At 47.3% G+C, this 22,787-nt stretch overlaps 1 protein-coding gene across 1 annotated transcript in view; it reads right to left on the bottom strand.

The window, feature by feature from the left end:
• Positions 1–814: 814 nt before the first annotated feature.
• Positions 815–22,787, bottom strand: part of LOC146191631 (uncharacterized) — a 65,525-nt gene continuing 43,552 nt past the window's right edge. The window contains exons 12-19 of the mRNA XM_084600357.1: positions 20,757–22,139; positions 19,068–20,633; positions 18,325–18,520; positions 13,396–13,512; positions 10,069–10,252; positions 6,158–6,358; positions 1,808–2,037; positions 815–1,011 (exon numbers count right to left, since the gene is read on the bottom strand). Coding sequence (XP_084456483.1) covers positions 815–1,011; positions 1,808–2,037; positions 6,158–6,358; positions 10,069–10,252; positions 13,396–13,512; positions 18,325–18,520; positions 19,068–20,633; positions 20,757–22,139 — 4,074 coding nt within the window. The remainder of the gene's footprint in view (positions 1,012–1,807; positions 2,038–6,157; positions 6,359–10,068; positions 10,253–13,395; positions 13,513–18,324; positions 18,521–19,067; positions 20,634–20,756; positions 22,140–22,787) is intronic.

The raw sequence follows: 22,787 nt of genomic DNA, 5'->3' as shown, positions 1-22,787 counted from the left end.
ACAGGTTCTGCAGTGGCATGACGTCATTCAAAGGGTCGTAATGTCGGCAAGAATACCCTTGCAGAGGGCTTGTGAAGAGAGAAAAGTGGTCCGCTGTCCTTTCGATCGCGAGCCATGCGCGCCACATCTACATCACCAAAGGATCTTCCTTTGTTGCAACAACGGGAGAACTTGTGCGGCTGCCTCAGAGTTGAGTAGGAACATTGCATTACAGCAACACTCCGCAACTTTGGGCAGTATTTAGTATCACCAACGTTCTTAAGAAGAAATTGAAGCGCATTCATTTTGTTTAAAGTGCCTCGTTAATTAAGAAGAATTTAAGAGGACAATCACACCCTAGGTCATTTCCGCAGAGTAAAACAAGAGATTGTATTGTGGCCCGCGTCAGGCGTTCCGGTGGTGGATATCTGTTCTCTGCATCGACTACTCAATAACTATGCATTTTCTCCTGGGGAACAAAGACCGCGGCCAAGAGCGCTCAACTAGAATCAAACACTCGCACACGGCACACGATTGTACCATAAGAAAACAATTTATATTCTCATGTTCTACAAACGTCGGGCTGTAACACTGTAATAGAAGAGGGTCTACGGCTTTGGAAACGGGCAGCTCAGTGCCTCTGTGCTGCGCGACGAACCTCCATTTTTGCCGATGTTACTGCAGAGTGTCGTTTGGCGTGATGGAATGGTCTTGTGTCCTCGAGATAACGTCGCCGCAGGCGGCTGGCGCGGACGGTAGGGCGCGCTCGTGCCGGCAGCAGCCATGATGTGTCCATTGTCTTCTGTCCCTTTGCGGACATCTTTAGGCGGGTTCCTCAGGCTTGGCTCGACGGTTCCTGCGTTTCCTCGACGGGTGGCAGCAGCAACGCCGCGTAGGCCGAAATCGGCAGCGGCACGTCCTTGAGTGGTCCCCAGCTAAACTTCTCGGTGGGTATGGGCGTCTTGATGACGCTCGTTAACGGGTGGTCGGGCTTCTCGACGTCTTGACCACCGATTATGTACGCTTGGTCCTCTGCGATGAAAATGTTTCACAGGATAATTTTAGGAGAAGCTCGTAAACAATTAAGTTTTTTTTAAGGCTCCACAAGCTTGATTTAAGATAAGCTCGCAAGCAAGCAAGTTTTTCTAAGGCTTCACGTGCTTGAAAAAGTGGCTATATGCACCGTAGAAATGAAATATGATTTTTGTGCTAAACATAGGCTACGACACTGCTCGAGAAGCTTTGTACCTTGCCTTCTTCTGTGCCTCCATTTATTATAATTGATGAAGCCGTTGCACACTCCAACAAAATACAGTAATGAAGTGTTTTCTTCTTGCTGTCCTTATGGGCGGCTTGACAGTTATACTGTTGGCACTGCTACAAAATACAATGGTGACAAATGAAATATGCAAAAAGCAGGATAAAAATTGAGAGAGGGGAGCAGCGGCGAAAACTTATCTTCAAATGTTAGTCATCATCATATTCATAAGCTGCAGGTGCTACGTCTCTTCAGGACAAAAGGTCCAATGAAGTAGTTACTCCTGCCTCGCGCCATGTCCCACTTGATGATCCTCTAGCGTACCTTCCCCAATTCGCTTCTCCACCTACCTTTCTGCCACCCTGTGGCTACAACCTTTAATCCTTTAATTTCATTGGAATTCATTACGTCACCCTAAATGAACTACCGCTTATATCTTCTTACTCGTCACTTGGTCAAGGCTATTTATTCCTCTTTATTTCAGGTCATGCATAAACCGCGTACATGTAGGAACAGTCCGCAATTCAGCCGTTGCCGCAGCTCTCGCGAGGAGCATGCGCGGACACTCACTGTACTGGAGGACGTGGGCGTTGTGTCTGGGCGCCGGCATGCAAGACACCTGGCGCCACACTTTCTTGTTGTCCGAGTAGACGAGGATGTCGTCGATGGTGAGCAGTTTCCGCGTCGGCCCCACGCAGTTATAGAAAATTCCGCCGAAGCAGTACAGCTCCCGGTCGCCCACGTTCAGGAGCGATACGCAGGTGCGCGGCGAAGGCAGGTAGTTAGCTGCGTACGTCCACCTGCGTGGGTCCATGCGAACGTCGCGCTGTCATTTTCGAAGCTCGAGGTGATGGATGGATGGGTAAACATTTATTTTCATCAGCTTTAAGAGGGGAGGGTTCAGTTTAATTGTTGACCGCCAGTTGCATCCTGTCGGCGATCTCTTCGGCCCACTTAGTAACCCTAGCCTGGATGGCCGGGTCCGAGCAGCGCCGCACGGCCTCCTACTCCTCCAGAGATGGAGCTGGCGGCAAATCGGCGGGTGGCGGATAAGTTCGAGGTGAACCATCGACAAAAACTAACATAAGCGCGGTGAAGGCGAAACGAAGCGTCCGTGTGCTGTGCGATGTCAGTGCACGTTAAAGACCCCCCCCCCCTCCCCCCCCCCCCCCCCCCCCCCCCCCCAGATGGTCGATACTACTTAGCCCTCTATTACGGCTCCTCTTTCTCTCCGCTTCCACTCCTTCCGTTTTTCCCTCTCTTTATACGCGATTCAGGTGTCCACAAAAAGTTTGTGACAGATACTATTAATTAATTAGCACTGCAACGAACGAGCAAAAAAAAAAAAAAGCAGATTTCCAGTGTGCGGAACGAGCCCGCTGGGATTGTTTGACGTGCACTGACACTGCACAGTATACGGGTGCCTTGCTTTTCGCCTCCTTCGAAAAGCGGCCGCCGCGGTCGGGATTTGAGCCATCATCCCCGAGTTCAGCAGTCAAGCGCCCTAACCGCTAAGACACATCGACGAGGTGATTTTTACAACGCTCTTGGTTGGTTGGTTTACAAGAAAGGAAATGCAAAGTAACTGTCACACCTCCGCGGACACTAGGACCACGTCCTAAAGGGAGGAATGTAGAAGTGAACGTGGAAAAAAAAAAAAATCCAGCCGGAGGGCATCGTATTAATTTCGACCACCCGGGGATCCTTAATGTGAACTGACCGCACAGCACCATGAGCCACCTTGTCTAGGTGGCTCTGATAGCTCACGGACGCCTTTCCGTTTCTGATAGCTCACGGACGCATCGAAACGGGGCCGCCGGCGGTCTGGTTCGAGCCCGGGTACTCCGGTTCAGTAGCCCAGTGTCTTAACCACTGAGCCACCGTTTTTTTTCCTTTGTTGCCGAATTCAAAACCTGATTTTACACACGCAGAATATTGCGTGACAAAGACACAACATCGGTTAAAAAATTTACATGTGTTCAACGCTGCTGAACCAAATATTGAGCGAAAGCATTAGTTGCGGGTGACCGAGCGTTCTTCTTCTCTTTTTCTTCTTCCTCAGCCCACATGTAAATATAGCCCCGCTTTAAACAAGCCGCATGAACGTGCCTTAGTGGCCTATAGGGGTAACGTGAATGCCAGGGCCCTAGCAGGCTGATTCTGACATAACCGTCCCATGTGAAACGAGAGACCCAAGTTGGCAGCCCCTGCAAACTGAGCCGCGGCTCCGACCGCGCCACGCCGACCGCTTGAGTTGGTAGCCCAGCCTAGTGTCACGTGGGGTGTGACGTCACAGCGTCACGTGGGTAAGACGTGGCTACCACCGCGCTACGCTGAAGGCTCAAAACCTATAGGTATTGCTTTCGAAATAAAACCACACCAGTTCGGACTGCGTGATTCATTGAAATTCACGCATGTGTAGCAGCGCTTCCATTCTCGGAAGCCACTCACGCACTTGGTCTTGTGTCTTGAAAACATCGGTAACGCTAGCAACAGATTCTCGAAAGTACTGCCGCAATTTCCTCGCACCAATGTATGCATGCCTGAAAGACATTCTGGATCGCCAAATACTGTGCAGGCCCAGTACCATGATCATGTCCAGCGGTAGCGCATCATCCTCTTCAATTGGTAAGCATCTAATTCTGAATGCATCCACGGGTAGGTCTTTTTTAATCGTTCGTTGAAGAATGGCCTAGAAGAAAAAGGCTTCCCAACAGTCTAAGAAAACGTGTTCGATAGTTTCTGGCTTGCGGCATGTGAAGCAGTGATTTCCCCAAGGTACAAAAAAACAACAAAACAACAACAACCAACCTTCATTTCGAAAAAAAAAAAAAATACAACTTCTAGTGTATTATTATGAAGCTTGAAAATAAGTTTTTGCTTCCCCTGGTACCATACATATTACTCGTTTAAGGACAATTTCATGGACCTGCACAGTTCAACAATCTGTACAATGGGATCGGGAGAAAGACATCGCACAAGTCCTTATAAAGTTTCGCAATACAGCCGATAAATATTCAAAAATTCAAGGTTGCAAGACACGACATGCCATGTACACTTTTTTTAAAGATTCTAAAAATTCTCCCCTGCATGCTCGCCGAACTTACAACTAAATTTGGCGAAACTCTGCTCAACCTAACCTTACACACATTTCGCAAAAATGGGTCCTTCGTATCACGAAATAACATAAAACGGTTAACCACCTGGCACAAATACAAATGCGTCAAACCAACTCCTCCACAACGGATGCGATGAAACAAGATGGTTCGTCGGGTACACTCCCAAGTACTTCCCCGCGCAGAAAAGACGAACACAAGGTGCAATCTCTGCATATTCACACAAGAACAATGAAGTACTACTTGTAACAAGAAATAAATTACAGATCATAGCCCGCGCAAAAAATAAACAATCCTTTCAGTCTCTCGGCCTTGTCACGTACGTCCAAAACCTGCTGGTACCAATATGGCTCACTGTCTCGGTAGGTTTTCGTGGCGGGTACAATGCTCTGCACGCTTGAATGCAGGGCCGCCTCTTGACAGCTTGCGTTTGTTTCACCATGACATGGTGCTGTGGTCCTTGCGTTGTAATTTGTGTTTTCCACGTAAGCTCATCGAGAAGCTACAGTGACAGAACGAATATCCTACGCAATAAGCCGGGACGTAGACCACATAGGCATCTTTAATTGACAGCTTGCGTTTGTTTCACCATGACATGGTGCTGTGGTCCTTGCGTTGTAATTTGTGTTTTCCACGTAAGCTCATCGAGAAGCTACAGTGACAGAACGAATATCCTACGCAATAAGCCGGGACGTGGACCACATAGGCATCTTTAATGTACACTGACATCGCACTGCACATGGATGCCGATGGAGGCGAAACGCAAAGGCGCGTTGTTGTTGCGACTGTAGGAAGAAGGAAAAGAAAATGCACAGGCCTGCTACTGGCTCTGTGGCTGAGCCACTTCCGGTGCCTCGTGCGTACCGAAGAAAAGAAGGAAAGAAAAAGAGGGAAAGAGAAAGACGCACGTCGCAACAGCCGTCATCCGCTACAGAAGCGGTTGCGGATCTAATGAAGGCTTACGGCAACCGACGAAGACCTACAATCCCAGACACGTAGGGCAGGAGCAGCCACCCTCCAATTGTAATCACGCACAGGCGTTCATTTAGTGTGCGATGTAATGTCAGTGCACGTGAAAGGTTCTCAGATGAATGAGACACCTCTTTCCCTCTTTTTTCACTCGCACATTCCTCCCTTCCTTTACGGCGCGGGTCAGGTGTCCACCGAGAAGTGTGATCAATACTGCGCCTTTTCTTTCACGTAAAACCAATCTAAAATTTTTACTGCATGGTCACTGCGAAAGCGGGTACACCAGTTGCTTACTTCAAGGTGAAGCCCGCGGCTTTGTGCATCGATTATACACGAACCGCGCGCGTTTTTTTTAGGGTGCAAACTTCTCCTGGGGCAGACTTAGCGCGAATAAAAGTTCAGTCAGCGTGACTGTTGGGCATTTCTTTCTCTGGGCGCGTTTAGTTGGTCTCTGCTGAGTTTTCGCTGGCAGAATGCCGATACAGCCGACATTTTTTCCCTCTGAAACACGATATCTACCGCAAATTCCGAGAGAGATTGTTGCATGACCCTCGTCGTTCGTACTATACAGCTTTGGTCAAAATCGTCAGGACCGCTGACTCTGTTGGTGAGACCTGTAAAAGGCACATACGGGACCCGCGGAGTTTCCAGCCTCTATACAGGGTGGGGAATAACTGTAGTTGCATCCCTCTTGAGTTTTAAATTACGAATCGCAAGTGCCCCATCCGCTATCACGGCTCAATACCGAAGTCCGTGGTCTGGCTGTCTACTTGTGACTAGGGTGATATTTGGAACAGAGGTTCGCGATAATTGCCGATTTTCACTATTTACGCACTGGTCCGTGGCCGGGTTGTAGATCTCGACGTAGGCAGTGGAGCATGTTTGCAGGCCAGCGATCTGCACGATGCCGCCGACGACCCAAAGACAGCCCTGGAAGGCGGCCACTCCCATTCCCATGCGGCCGCAATACAGGCCCTTCTCCAGAACCACCCAGGTGTCCTCCGTGCGGTCGTAGCGCTCCACGCTCGACAGGAGCCTGATGGGGAATAGACGGAATTTTAACTTTTGTAGACAATACTTGCGAGTGTTCACGCACTGGTGATGCACACTGATGTATTGTTCTGCATATAAGCAGTCTGGCTTGCTTATCACGAGCTCAGGGATGCACGTTCAATGCTACGGACATGGGTAGCCCTAGGTAAAAAAGTACAGTCCATCGGGTTTGGTTCTAGACTATAACAGAAGTTTTGTTTTACATCGTCAGCTTTCCGGATAGCACGATTTACCCGAGCAGGAGCTCTTGTCCTCACTCCTGCAAAGCTCAGCACCGCCATGAGTGCTATTGTCCCCGCGACTTAGAAGCTTGCCTTCCCAGCCGTACTTCCTGTGCCTCAAAGGTTCATAACAATGGCGTGTTGACGGTATAGCCGCAGTTTCACAAGATGGTCGCAGTATGAGAGTTAAGGACGACCTGGTCAATCAAGATAGCGCGCACTGCATTATCTCGTTCCTATGCGCTTGCCGATCACGATGTAAGAAGGTTGGACCACAGTCATGTTGTGCGCTTCATTTCAAATAGGTTTCAGAGACATTCCACGTCGTTCGCTGAAATAAATTAAAATTTACAGTTAATTTTGGCAGTTAGGTATAGGTAGTAGTGTGAATATAAGAAGAGAGCCCTCACCCTTATCACTAAAGCATCACGTCTGGTTAATCGTGGTAGTGACAAGCCCCCGGGAACGGCAAGCTGAAGAGCGGTCATAGTGGCAACAGCCAGAAAGGTTCTCTCGCCCACCCATCGCCATTCTTTATTTCGCTCTTCCCGGGCTTGCTTTTCGCTGAGCATATATACTTTTTAATGTCGGCACGTCGATCGCTTCTTGACTTCGCATAATAGCACCCCATGCGTCAATTTGAATCATGTGAAGGCCATTCGTTGGTATGTGCATTTGCGGCGATGGCCCTGTAATGTTTTCTCCCACAACGCTTCTTTTTAACCTCCACCGCATTGTCAACCGTTGCTTGTATAATTACGCCTGTCTGACCCCATATTATTTTTACCACGCTGTTAGAAATGAGCTGCGCCCATATTCACTATTCATATTTTGAAGAGTGATTTAAAGAGTAAACAGGAGAAAGTAGCACGGAAGAATTCCATAGAATAATTAGTAGACAAAGTAGAGGAAATCAGGATCTCGCTGGAGAACAAATATTCGGCTTTAACCCAAGCTCTAATACCGAAACAACGAACCATAATGTCAGAGATATCATTGCGTGGAAGTAGTAGGTGGTAGGATATAGTTAGACAGGATATCGGTAATATATATCTAAGGAGACAAATGACTTAATTATGAAACTCCAAAGCACAAAAGCGCCCAACCCAACAGACTGGATAGAAATGGTGGAGCAGCTATCAAAGCTATTGAACAAGTTTAAGTTACCCGACATAAAGAAGTATAATATGGAGAAGATTGAGCCTCCTCTAAAGAACTGCGATACCCTCGAAGTTGTCAAGAAGAAACTATAGGCGCAGGCAAGAATCAGACGTATGCACTAAGGGAAAAAGCCGCCAATGCCATAACCAATGTGAATTAGGCAGCGAACCCTTGTAACCCTTATTTGTTGCTCTTGACGCCGTTTGAATGTGACCCTATCATTCTACTTGTACCTCACATAACTGTCATGTGCTCTTTGTTTACACTCACTGTCGCCAAAGTATGGCTTTATCACCTTCTTTGTAGAGCAAGATGTGTCGAGATGTATCTTGAATGATTGCAGCCACTCGCATCTGTTTCCACCTAAGTTTTGGATTGTTCTAGTCACCTTTGGCGGCTTATCGAGATGTTTCGGCTGGTGATGTGCAACAGGCATTCGTAGATCGGCGACAAAGGAACCCGCTTGCTGCCATCCCCACCAACGAGTTGGTTTATTCTTTTGCGGGCGCAAGTCAGCTCGATAAAAAGTTTATTTCAGTGCCACGCCAGTCTTCACGCTGGTTGCCTTCGACCTTATTACCACCACGTTACATTAGGATAGTTAATGCAGCCGAAGAGTTCGAACCGACTTATACAGCAGCTTAAGCAGTCAGGACGGTAATAAGGGTGGCAGTAGTGCAGATTACATACGTTCCACTGGGGACGAGGAATGGTGTAAAACAATCTTTAGAATTAATAAAAATGGGAAAAAGTTGGTGAGAAGGATGACTCTAGATTTCTTGAAAGACGTCTTAGAGAGTGCGTGCTGATAAATTGGCCATTCTGCATATGAAGTGCCTCATGGCCCGTAGAGTACTGAGATCTCGGAAGAAGGCGAACGTCTTAAATCGTAAGAAACGAGACATGAAAAATTCCGGCCACCTTACTCTCCGTTGCCTTAAATACTTTCTCAGTTAATCGCTGATGCCTTAGACCTTAATCAACCCAAGGACCAGACAGGCCTTTGTAAATGCTATTCGAATATAGTTCATATACACGCGATCAACCAAGTAGTGATAAAATGCATGGAATATAATCATTTTATACACATAGCTTTCATGGATTACGAGGAAGCATTTGAATCAGTCAAAACCTTAGCAATAATGAAGAGGCTGCGAAAACAGAGTGTATGAGTCATTGTAAAATTTTTGGAATATATCTATATTACGGCTATGCAGCAACGAGAGTCCTCTATAAACAAAGTAATAAAAACTCCACAACGAAGGGATTAAGCAAGGAGACACGGTCCTTCTGTGCTCTTCACTGATTGCTTACAGGAAGTATTCTGAGATCTTGATTGAGAACAGCTAAGGGTAAGAGTTAAGGAAGAGTACCCCATTACTAATTTGCGATTCGCTGAAGACATTTTCTTGCTGAGTAACTCAAGGGAGGAATTGCAAGTTATCATCAATGGCCTAGACTGGCAAATCAGAACAAAATATGCAGAAAACTAAAATAATGTTCAAAAGTTTCGGAAGAGAATAGTAGTTTACGGTAGGTAGCGAGGCACTAGAATTGGTGAGGGAATACTTGTAGTTAAGAGAGGTAGTGACCGCAGTATCGAACCCCGGAAGTTAAATGACTAGTGGAATATAATCGGGATGGAGCGCAGTCGGCAGGTGCTGTCAGATCGTCGCAAAGAGAAAAAAAAAAAAAAAAAACTGGATTTCATGAGAAGACGAACACCTTATGGGGAGGCCGAAATCTGACGGGGGAGACGAGTTAGGATGTTTGTAGGAATAATGTGGATATAACTTGTACAGGAGCAGGTTAGTGCGGTATTTGACAGATGCCTTGCAGTGGCGTACTTATAGGATGCTGCTGTTGATGATCTACTCGCTTTCACCCACCCACTCATTGCACGGCTCGCTACCACTTAATACCCACACCGATTGTCCATACACAGGTAGCCTCGTTTAGTAAGGCTCTGAGTAGCGCATGTTACACTCTCTTTCACGCACTCCTCTGATGACGTTTGTTTCGTACAGACTAGGAAATAATTTACCGACTCAATTATTCATTCGTCCACTCACCAGTGGTCAGACTTCTGATCCTTTCTTTTCCTTTTTGTTTCTTTTGTTTTTGTCGTTCATTTTATTTTTAACTGACCGACAAGAGGAAAAAGATTCGTTGACGTTACTGCTTTGGTCGATTATACAACACTGACAGAATGGAACTTTTCTTCATAACCGCAAATGCGCTATAGAATAAGAAATATGGTAGTTTTCGGTAGTGTGTCGCCTCTGTGCCATCCATGCAATGGTTCGCTCACAGGTCATTAGCGTCGACTCCACCGACGGCGTAGATGGCGTTGTTGAGCACGGCCACGTTGTGGTAGCCCCGGGCATGCCTCAGAGGCGCCACCACGTTCCACTCGCCCGTCTGAGTATGGTAACGGAAGCAGAAGCTGGTCGACATGCGCAAGCCGTACGTCGCATCCCGGTTGTCGAAGCCTCCTGCGCAGCACCGAGAGCAAATACCATAATGAGATACCAGCATAACCAGTATAACCAAGTTAACAAGTGATGGCGCCTTGGCTTGCTACTCAGCTATTGGCAGCGTATTTTCGTCGTTTCGCAGCTTAATTTTTGCTTTGGACAGCTCCGAGAAGCTTCTCTGAATTCCGCTGCTGGTGCCAAACTCCGAGTTTGGTGTCGAGGTTGGTGCAAACTCCAAATTTGCCAACCTCCGAGTTTAACGCGAAAGCGTCAAACTTAGCGCAGAGAACCCGGCTGTGTCCGTCGGAAATAACGATTAGAGAACCTTAAAATGGAGTCAACAATTCAGGCGTTGTGGTGTGTGTGTGTGACAAAGCAGAATGTGTACGATAAAAGCATGGTGTACGATAAAAGGGTAAAAAAAGGAAAGCAAGAAAAAAGGCCTTATTGCGTTTTACTCTTGAGGTGTTTTGTGATACGTGGCACCTGTGGCGAGACTCACGAACGGTACGACAAAAATTACGAGGGACTTTAGTGACTAGGGAAAGGTGAAAGCCTGAGTGCCGCATTCTGCTACGCAATTGGCACTAATCAATAAAAAATAATACATTATTTAGTTAATTCAGTAATCGGTATATAAGGAGGTAATTAAATAATTACTTAAGCTATGATTAATCATAAATTAGTCAAATAATGTATTAATTAGTCATGAATTGACAACTAACGATTAATTTAGTAATTATTAATTGATCATTGATTGATATATGGCCATATAAGGCACGCATTCGCTCATACTGTGGTGGTGCTCTGTGATTGGTCAAGATCTCTATGACGTCATCCTGCCTCGGCCAATCAGAACGCCGCAAACGCTGGATACATTTTGTCCACGACAGCATGAGCCATTAAAGGCTTTCGCCTTAAAAGAGCTGTGTTTTGCCCTACTGTATACTCACGAAGATCTATTTGACTGCTCATAGTTCTAGAAATGACTGTCTATTCAGAATTTGTATTCAGCACGACGCATAGTAGTTCATACTATGCAATCTAGAACGTCATACCGTGCCTAAAGCACGTCAAAAAGAAACTGGAGTGCCCTTTAGGTTATTTTGTACGGAGTGTCAGAAGCTGTGCGTCCTGCCTATCACACCAAGTTCTGCGGTACCTAGTGAGCTTGAAATGACCGCGGAGTTGCCCTCGCTGCATTTGTCGTCAATTTCTGGCACCGTGGTAGCCAGCTTTCACTGAAGGACGAAAAACCCCACCCCAGAGTCCAGACACGCTTAAACTTCTGTTACTTTCCTACAACACCGATTATCTTATCTTAGGCATCAGTTCATTTCAATTTCATATTCAACTCATTCGCAGGGCTCACCTCTTTGATTTCAGTCGCTTTTCTGTCTATGAAGCAGAAATACGGAGCACACTAAAGACAACTATAACGTGCTGTGGAATTGAAAACATCGACTTCTTTTATTCCACCACAATGTAGCGCAATCCATCCGAGTCCGCCGTAATGAAAATTATTCCGCAATAATCCGCGATACATTTTAACTCACCCATGATCCACCGAAACATACACAAATTCATAGTAATACAACTTAAATCAGTTAAACCCATGCACAGTAGCTATTATTATCCAACTTAACCCAACTTAATTCGCTCTTAACTAAAATCCACCCAGATCAACTTTTAATATATCGCAATACATCGTATATTAATATCGTAAGGACAATATACCAGAATCCATCTCCTAGCCACGTTTCAGAGTGCATGCCTTCCGAAGGCCTTTTGCCCACAGTGGACCCTGTTTGAGGAAAGACGTCTCGAGTGCCCGTTCCCACATCATACCTGGTAAGTTTCCGAACTCTGCGACACACCGACGAGTGCATGCGCCGTATGCTACACAGCCTTAAAAACGCTTGTAACAAAAACAAAACTACTTTCCAAACAAACACAAAACCTCGTTATAATTTGCTTTAGAGCTCGCCGATCACATGCCTGTAGGTAAAATAGAATTTAATTTCATGTGAAAGCCTTATCTGCACGATGAGTGGCGTGAGCAGAAAATGTAAGCAAGATATGATAAGAAAGATATCACGTGATTTTGTATGAAAATTGTGACGCAACTATTGTTTTTGCAACATTCAACGTGGTGTCATACCATTTCATTCATTTCTCCTTTGGCATCCACCTGCTAGACAGGTCGAAGGCTAGTTTACGATCGGGAGTCAAACCGGAAACGTAAGTACTACCTCCAATTGTGGTGCCACTGTTCGTCGTACAGCGTTCCGCTGGTTCCATTCGACTTCTCGTTGCACATAACATGCAGGTGCCTGTCAATTTAGGGGCTGTCATCGAGTCATTCATGAGAAAGCCTTTCTATGCTCATAAAAAGAAATCCCGTGCGCGAGATTTGTGCGTGAGATGTCATATTCCGCGAGATTCTGCGAGATGTGTTCTTGTCTAGCGTTCCTATCGTCTGCGATCCCACACTTGAACGCGCGCCAAGGAATGCCACGCGACAGGAGCGATGGTGTGATTGATTGATTGAACGTCCTTTATTGAATAGGAAGGGTTACGGCCATTGATGGGGGCAAATGGGGAGCAGGCACAACCTTCATTGTTTGCACAGGTCGTCACTCAAATCGTACTGCTCTGACCAGGCCACTAAGGGAGCCATACTTGGCAAATATCATCTGTGTCTTAACATCAGTTTCTAGAAGGGAACGGTAGTTCAAGCTCATCGCCCATACGGCTTAAACGCCACGTATTATGGCCCGCTGGCGTCAGCATACAGAGGAAATGATCACGGGCCCCCAGCGTACGACTCTAACGCGAGGCGGCATATCTCATCTACTATGGGATTGCCCTGCTTTTTCTATTGGACGCTCCGAGATCGATGGTGTGTACACCGTCCAAACACACTTTTCGGAGAGTGTGTGACAGATACGGCACCTTTCCTTTCCTGTAACCCAATCGTAATTATGTGTAGCACTGCAACGAACGCCGATAAGAGAGAAACGATGGGAGGCAAATAGGAGAGAAAAGTTTGGCTTTCGCCATTCTCTTTTTAAGAGACATCTGAGAGACCCTCGAACTTCTTTTTTGACTGTTCAGCTAGCCAGTAAGGGTTTCACAAGTTTCGCTGCTGCGCCGCTTACCGATGACGTAGACCTCGTTGTTCAGGAACACGCACCGGTGACCGTAGCGAGGCAGCGGCATCATGTTGCAGCGCCGCCACTCGTTCTCCTCCAGGTTGTAGCGTAGCACAAGACAGCCTGTGCGAAATGGGAAAAAGCAAAGGCTTGTTGCAATGAAAATTAGAGTGAACGCATAAGGGACGTATATATGGAGGTCTCTGGAGTGAGCTCCAGATACTTGGCTGCGACATGCGGAGTTGGTTTGCACACAGAACTGTCCATAAAGCGAGTCGTCCGTAACAACGAATAGAAATTTTCCGAAAAAACAAAACGAAAAAACATCTATCAAAAAAAAAAAAAAACGCTAAGGGTAAGGTCCGCTTTAGAGCATAATGTAGGCCTGCGAAGTTTGCATTAGGTGCTACAAGAATATTATCCGAGTCACTGTTATGGCTGAAATTCGATGCAATTGAAGGTATGATGAAGTTGCAGATTGTTCTCGATGGCGTTTCATTAGCAAGACTTCGACTTTTCCTCTCCCACGAACCCCTGCTACTTATCAACAATCAGTCGGCTGAAAGTTGCTGAATCCAACTTTCTATAAAGCGCAAGCTGCTGTCAGAGTTTTGTTCAAGTGAATTCATGCAATAAAAAAGAACCATAACGTGCATTGGCTGCGTAAATTCGCAGTGTAAAATATGAAACCACAAGCGACAAGGGCAATCAATCAGTCGTTGGCACTACTGTTCATGTGGTGCCTGTCAACAAAATCTAGAAGAGAAATTATCTTCGAAGCAGCGCAACGATTTCGTTTTCATGACTGTCCATATCAACGCGACAAAAATACATGGACCGTAATGGTATCTGTGCATTTTCTCCTCGTCCATTGTCCAGACAGCGAGTTTCCATATTAACGAGACGTAAATGCATGGAAAAAATTTGGTCCCCAGAACAACTGTCCATAATTCGAGTCATATTAACGGGGGTCGTATTAACGAGGCACGGCGTATCCCGAAAACGCCCGCGTGTAACGCAGCCTTTTCTCTTGGTATGCGCTTACTCTTGGGGAAAAACATCTTAGTGGGCGTGACATAATAGAGCTCTGATTAGTAAAACGAGTGGCTCTCACCGACGTCTGCATGCATGCTCCTAGATCTGAGGACTGCTATTTCGCAGTATGGTGTATGGTGTGCCTCTTTGCACTCATTTTTGCCGCATTTTCACTCACTTGCCTTATCTCCCCTTTAGTTCTTTTTTGTGCGCCGTTTTCTTTTTCTTTTTTATTGCTTTTTTTACTGTTTCTAGTTTTTTTTTCTCTTTTGCTAGTTTGTTCCTCTTTTACTCTGGACTGAAAGTTTTTTGATGTAACGCAGTGATGAGGCCTGACATTAAAGGTTTCCAATGTTTTCCCATGTCTTTTGCACAATTTTGACGTCTACGCACTATATCGACGTCTCTGTTTATTTTAACGTCGAATTGATATTTTTGGCTCTAATTAATTATTTTATTACTGCATATGAACGAAATGTTGCACGCAGGTACATATTTTCACCGTCTACCTCATACAACCATTATTTTACCCATCAGTCAGTTCACGTTTCGACAATAACGGTGTGACGAACTCGGCAGATGCACAATTGCTGTCCACACTCATGATCTTAAAGGCTTTCGCCTTAATGCAGGAATGCACCTTACGGCCATACTTTTTTAACCCATGTTTGTCCGCAGATCTGCGTCGGTCCGTCCGTTCTTCCACACCACAATCGTTAGTAGTGCTCTCCTCAGCGTCACCTTGTGTGTGGTAGGCGCTCGACTGGCGGAGTCTCGCAACAGATGGTACGAAATTGTGACGCCAGCTGTTGCCATAGCAATTGTTACGACAGCCATTGCCATAGGAACTATGACGCCCACCGCCTCGCTGGTTACAATTGTAATGTGACGCCAACCATTGTCGAGCCTCCGAAGCGGCGCGTGGGATGAATGCATGCACACCAGATACGTGTCTGACACAGGTCCCCCTCCCTTATCGCTTCTTGCGCTCCATTTGCTCGTACGGCATCACTGATGGACCATCACATGCGGCGGCAGATATCCTCTCTTTCGCGATGAAAATTTGACACAATGACGTTTGCATCTCCAATTGCATGCCGTGAAATAAACACGTTTAACGCTTAACCAAACTCTGGGCCAGGAGGACAAGGAGGAAACAACTTTATTCAACGCACTATTAAGCGTCGAGAATGTCCTGGGCCAGAGTCACCAAGGCCAGTGTCTCAAAGCTAAATCGCCAAGGAGAACAGTCAAGCAACAAGAACTTATGAGAAAACATGAGAGGCTGCAGGTGGTGCGAGCTGTTGAAACGCAAGAAGAACGGGCTAACTTTTTCGCGGCCTAATCGTGCTGCGCCTGGATTCCTTCGATTTCAGTGCGCGTTAAAGAATCCCAGGTGATCGAAATTTCCGGAGCCCCTCCACTACGGCGTCTTTCTTAGTAGTTACTTTGGGACGTTACACCCCTTAAACCAAACTAAACTTACTGCAGGAATGCATTCGGCGATATTTGCATCTTAGGTACATGCAATTCAAGTATACAAGAATGGTAACAATTAAGAAAAAGCCTTCATGTACCCAGTAATGGTACACTCGGCGGAGGACGCAGCGAAGCACAACTGCCTCGATGGCAGTGCTGCCAAACGCCGCGGTGGTACAGCAGTTAGGGCGCTCGAATACTGTGCCCAAAGATGCAGGATCGAATCCCGGCGCTGCGGCCACTTTTAGGTGGAAGCGAAAAGCGAGGCCCCCGTGTGCTTTGTGATGCGAGACAAGTAAAGGAACTCCTGTTGGTACAAGTTTCCAGAGCCCTCCTCAGCAGCGTCTCTTATAGCCTGAGTCGATTTGGAATGTTAAACCCGATAAGCTAAACCAAAGCAAATCAAACCTAGCGGCGCTGTTGGAGGGACGCGGTATTATGGAGGCACAGTGCTGGCCATAATATTAGGGAGCACGCCGCATCTACAAAAATATTTGCACAATTTATTTAACTGATATTACGAGGTGTATGGTACAGGAACCTTACTGCGCTGTAACCAAAATCAAATCAGAATTTCCACACGTTCTACAGGCTAGATCTGGGACCGAGAGCAGCAGATGGGGGCACTTATTTTTTTATCTACAGACGCGGTTTGGCTTACTTCAGTGTAACACGCTCCATTTCACGAAAATGCTGATTGGCGTAGAAACCATGCGGATCTCATGCCCCTCATTTTATGAATATTTTTTATTGCGCCCTCGAATATGACATGGCAGCTGGCTGTCGCTGCAGCATGACACAATAACGTGATCGTACTGTTCCGCGGCGCGCTGGCTGTGATGTAAGGTCTTTAACGCGCAGCGAAAAGAAGAAATAACAAAAATTAAAACGATAAAAGTGCATATACATGCATAATCATTATTATCACCCGTTTAGCTATGTGTTGCGTGGTATAGCTTTGCTCTGCTACGTCAAAGGCGGGTTTAGGCATTGATAGACGTTGGACTACGGCCGGTCTCGAGGGAGAGCGCGCGCTCTCTCAGAGTCCGGCCGTGATAGATGGATGGAAGGATGGATGGAGTATAGGAGCGTCACCTTTGAAACGGGGTGGTAGCAGTAGCTATCATGCTCATTTTTCTCCCTATACCTTAATTATTGTTTTAGATTGGTTAACTATACCATCATTCTATTTATTAAAGTTTAGTTTCTACATTACTAACATTATGTCACTTCTCTGCTTTTAAGCCACCAATATTTCCAGTAGTTTTTTGCTAGCTTCCACCGCCGGTTTATTCACCCGGCCACCGGTATCTCTAAACCCCAGAGCTTCAGGAAGAGTGACTGCGTCTGCATCAACTTCCGGATGGATACCATTACATTCGAGTATAATATGGTCAGTTGTTTCACTGGAGTTACCACATACAGCACATGCGTCATATTCATTGTTATATTTCATTTTGTAGCTGCGTGTTCTAAGGTACCCTGATCTAGCTTCAAAAAGTAGGGCACTGCCTCTTGAGTTATCAAAGAAAGCTTCCTTCCTGATCTGCTTTTTCCACTTTCGGTATAATTCCACACTCTGTTTCTTTTCCATCGAATTTATCCAATTTTTACCTTCTGTGTTTTTCACCTGTTGCTTAACGCTCTTTATTTCTCCGTCCTTGTGACTAGCATACTTACTGGTTAGTTTCCTAGTTCTTTTCCTCCATTGTGAGTCAACGCTTTTTAAGTATAGGTATTTAAATACTTTAGCTGCCCATCTGTTACTGTCCAATTTCCTCAGGCGTTCCTCATATAATATTTTACTCTGAGCTTCCCGTACTTCGAAAGATGCCCAGCCCATATCTCCCTGTACCACCTCATTTGTGGTTTTGCCGTGGGCACCTAGTGCTAATCGTCCAACGGCTCTCTGAGTTATTACTAATGTCGACTGTACCTCTGATTTTAGACACAAAACCACATTTCCAAAAGTAATTCCGGGCACCATAAATCCTTTCTAAATACCCCTCAAAACCTCATACTTGTTGTATCCCCACAATGCCCTATGCTTCATTATCCTGGCATTTATTCGCCGTTTAGATTGGACTAAAGCAGATGCGGGGTGCCATCTGGCGGGGTTGACACGAAACATCACTACACAGAAATTTCGTGCAGCTCACCAGCGAGTTGCAAATGGCTCTCAAATTAGCCTTGATTGGTTCACATCGTAGGCTGTACATTTTAATGCAAAAGCATTAAAAGTAACAATAAAATGACGTTAGAAAAGCAACAAAATACATAACGAGCTCACAACGAAAATTGGCACGGAACTTGCAATGTTTACGCACATTTCCGCACGTAAAGAAACTTAAGTGCATCCCTGTAAACATTTAGATTCAGGTAATTTAGGAACAGCTTCAAGTGTTGTGACCTGCGACTCACCGGTGAGAACTTCGCCAAGTGCAGACAAGTTGATGCCTCCGAAGAGGACGATAGTGGGTGTCTTGACGTCCTGCATGCAGTGCGACGGCCACTTTTCTAGCTCCTTGGCTGGGTTTATCTTCCAGTTCATGGGAACCGCTTCTTCCCACTCCTCGCTCGCCGGAGTAAGTTTGCGCATCATCTCCGCTATTGATGGCTGCATGTGTGGGACCACGAAACAAACATGTCACAACCCTAGCGCAAAAAGGACTGGCAACGGCACGTAAGTTCATCTGATGCTGCTGCCGCTACATTGACGTCCTAGACGACATTAAAAAAAAAAACTCCGTGTTGAAGTGTGAACTTGTAAAAATTTCCTGTGAGCTCACACTTTAACGGGTTTGCATTCATTGCGGCGGCTCATGGGCTGTGGATGCTGACTGCCCTGGGGTTGTCGGCTGGAACATATCTAATGGCGGCCGCTACTCGCTACTGACGAAACTAAGTGAAGGCACATGTACTGAAATGTCTGTACACTTTACTGAAGCCCATAAGAGCTTGTATTTATGTCCTGGCCCTGTCCTGGTTGTTGTTTCTTTACCAAAATCAGATTAGAACTTTTTACGCTAATAGTCCTAAAAACTTCGTCGTGCTCCTTGCTTTACCACGCTATAACTGGCCGGCTGTCGCGAATGACGCTAAGAACACATGGAGTTGTAGCATTTTCAGAAAGAAGACTGCAGATACTTTGAGCCGTGGCTTACCTTATCGTTGAGAGTGACCCGGTGCAAGTAGAGTGGCAGGTAGTCGTCCGGTGCCCTTCTCACCTCGTCAGTCTCTTCGGAAAGGAACGCGTACGTTGAAGCCTCGCGCACATCCTTGCTCCTGACAAGAGCCTCCGTGGACAGCTCCGTCTGTGTATCCGCCGTCCTGGTACTCGGCCTTCCGTGTAAAGACTCCTTGGACATCACATCCCAGTCAGAACTGGCTCCAGGGCGAATATCTTCCTTGGATGCGAGCGTGCTTCTCTTGGGCTCATCCATGGAAGTTCCCGCCGCTGACGCCAGCTCCTGTTCGAGGCCACGGGCCGAAATGTCACGCGGCTCGACCTCTGAAAGTCTCTTGTGCACGGGAACCACAGTCTGCTCCACCACTGGGGTCCTGGTGCCCACCATTTCTGAGGGTTCCTCACGCACCATAATGAGGTCGGTTGGTAGAACAGCTGTCTCATCCTTTTTATCCACACGTGACAGGGTTGCCGGTTCCTCGAGCGGCTTCTCGAGTTCATCTGGAGCACGGGCTGCAGCAGGGAGCGCGTCCCTCAATACTAGCTCTCTGGACTCACTTGGCTTGGCTTCTGAGGACACAGTCAGGGATGGCTCTCTCACTTCCTTATTTAGTGGCTCCTCAGGCTCACCAGGTGCCAGTATCTCCCTGGACTCACCTGGCTTGGCTTCTGAAGGTACTTCCATTACTGACTCCACAGGCTCATCCCGTGCCAATACCTCACTGGACTCACTTGGCTTGATTTCTGATGTTATGGCAAGGGAAGTCTTTCTCATTTCCTTCGTCACTGGCTCCTCGGGCGCGTCTCTCGCAACTAGCTCCTTGGACTCACTTGGCTTTGCTCCTAAGGGCTCAGCCTGGGAAGGCTCGCTCTCTTCCTTTTTGACTAGCTGACCAGGTGCGCCTTCTGTCCCTGGTTTTGCCTGAATTTCGTGGAGCGGTGCCTTTTGCTCAAGAGTGATTACCTCTTCTCTCGGGACTAGCTGACTAGACTCCCCAGGCTTAGTGGGTACCTCGGCAAGTGTGCTTGGCTTACGTTCCAGCTTGAAAGGTTTCTCCTTGAGTTGATCTTCAGGCTGGGTTTCATGAGACAGGAAAGTGCGCGGAAGGCTTGAGGTTCCCTCTTCCGCTTGCTTGTCAGACGCAATAACAGGCATTTCACTTACAATTCTCTGCCCAGCTTCTTCCGACGGTGTCTCGCGACGCTCAAGCATCCGTTCATCTAATGGCACTAACATTCCGGATTCAAGCTTTTCTGATTCGGGGCCCTCCTTTGATGTTTTCTGGCCTGGAAGAAAGGTGCGCGAGGAAACAGCGGCCTCCAGTTTCGGCTCAGCGCTTTCCCTTTCTTCTGGACTTTCACTCTTTCGTTGTTCTGGCATGGCATCAGTCTCGGTGACCCCTTTCTGAAAAGGCTGCTGTTTGGCTCCAAGGAATGTTCTCTTGTCATCAGGCCCACCTTCTTTGGAAGTAAAGGATGATGCTGACGGCGCCGGTTCAGCGGCTGGTTCAGTATCCAGCGTACCTTCGGCAAGGCTTTTTGTCTTCCCTCCTTCTTCTAACTCGATGCTGCTTGGCTCGTGTTGCTCTGCTGGCTTTTTTTCACGCTCTGAATCGGGTGGCACTGGGCCCATACGGGCATCGCTTGGCTTGCGTTCTGGCTGAACTTCTTTTTCTTCAACTGCTGCATGATCGATGGGTGGCTGTGCAGCCTGTGGTTTTTCGCCGCCAGTCGGCGGTGGTGCTCCCTCTCTGGTAAAGCTTACATGATGAATTTCAGGTGGCTTGGCGTAACCGCCCTCAGTATCCGCTTCCGGCCGCAGGAACGTGCGCGGTGGACCCTCATCAGCAGACGTTCCTGGCAGTTCTGGAACTCTAAGTCGAATTTCCCTTTCGTTTTTCAGCCGAATTTCGTAGTCAGGAGTTACCAGGCCCAGAATGTCGCTCTCGTAAACAAGGACGTTTGGTTCTCGTTGGAATATATCAGCCTGAGCAGAGGGTCCTGGTCCGCTTCCTTCAACATGAGAAGGGATCGTAATCTGCCTCTCCTCAGGACCTTTCTGAACATCTCCTGGAGCAAGGAATTTTCTAGCAGAGTCAGTCGGTGGCGCTTTGTCGCGCTCGCCTGCACTATGCGGTGCCCCGTGAAGTCTCGAGTCTCTGAGCTGCTGCAGTTCAGTTTCCCAATCTGACATGGGCCCTTTGTTAAAATCAGAGGCATCGAGAATGGGTTCTGCAGCTTCCGTGTCAGGCTGACCAGCCTCTGCAGCCGACGTTGCGGCCTGATCGGCTCTCGGAGACTCCACGGCAGCCGCCGCCAACAACCCAGGGGGATGGGCAAGTTTCTCCTCAAGCAGCGCCAGCTCTGCAGACTCGGCAGGCTCGCTAACTGGCGTGCCGACGTGCAACAGCTCTTCTGCTTTCGGCAGCGTGCTGCCAACATTACGGGCTTTGCACAGCGTAACTTCAAATTCCAGTATTTCTCGCACGCGTTTTTCTTCTTCGAGGACAACTTCGGGCGTTTCGGTAGGCTCAGCTTTTGCTTGTGTTGGTTCTTCGCCTTCTTTTGTTGCAAGCTCAGCTAAAGGCTTTTCAGTCTTTCTTTCGGACGGCTCCTCGGTCATTGTTGCGGGACTTATTTCGATAACAACATTGAGTTGAAGTATATCCTCAGCTGGAACTTCAGAGGGTTCAGGTTCTTCAGGTTTAGGAGCTGCTGCTTGAGGTTCTGGAACCGATAGCTGTTTTTCAGGACCTACATGCACAGTCTCTTCGGTTGCAGCAACTGCGGGCTCATGTGGAGGTGTACCAGACAGTGCCTCCTCACCACTTGCGGGTGGCACAGATGGCACTGTTCCTGGAGTTGTGCCCTCATCTCTGCCCACTTCTGGAGCTTCCTGCGCGGCGGGTGGTAATATGCCTTCGTGTTCTTCCGCCGATTTTTCTTTTGTCGCCATATAACCTGGTTCTACTAGTTTCTTCATTTCCTCTTCAGGCGCTGGTTCATAGGATTGGGTGACACCTTCAGCCTTTACCTCCAAAGGAGATTCCTGCGTGGTGGACGGTAATATGCCTTCGCGTTCTTCAGCTGATTTTTCTATTGCCGGCATATAACCTGGTTCTACTAGCTTCATTCCCTCCTCAGGCGCTGGTTTATAAGATGGGGCCAAACCTTCAGCTTTTTCCTCCAAAGGAGCTTCCTGCGTGGCGGATGGTAATACTCCTTCGCGTTCTTCCGCTGATTTTTCTATTGCCGGCGTATAACCTGGTTCTGCTAGCTTCTTCATTCCCTCTTCAGGCGCTGGTTCATAAGATGGGGCCACACGTTCAGCCTTTACCTCCAAAGGAGCTTCCTGCGTGGCGGATGGTAAAGCGCCTTCGCGTTCTTCCGCTGATTTGTCTATTGCCGGCATATAACCTGGTTCTTCTAGTTTCTTCATTCCCTCTTCAGGCGCTGGTTCATAAGATGGGGCCACGCGTTCAGCCTTTACCTCCAAAGGAGCTTCCTGCGTGGCGGATGGTAAAGCGCCTTCGTGTTCTTCCGCTGATTTTTCTACTGCCGGTATATAGCCTGATTCTTCTTGTTTCTTCATTCCCTCTTCAGGCGCTGGTTCATAGGCTGGGGCTGTACCTTCAGTCGTTTCCTTCAAAGGAGCTTCCTGCGTGGCGGATGGTAATATGCCTTCGCGTTTTTCAGC

Source organism: Amblyomma maculatum, chromosome 4 (assembly GCF_055883805.1).
Source record: "Amblyomma maculatum isolate TAMU_Amacu chromosome 4, ASM5588380v1, whole genome shotgun sequence".
Classification (NCBI taxonomy): domain Eukaryota; kingdom Metazoa; phylum Arthropoda; class Arachnida; order Ixodida; family Ixodidae; genus Amblyomma; species Amblyomma maculatum.
This window is presented reverse-complemented; position numbering and strand designations above follow the sequence as displayed.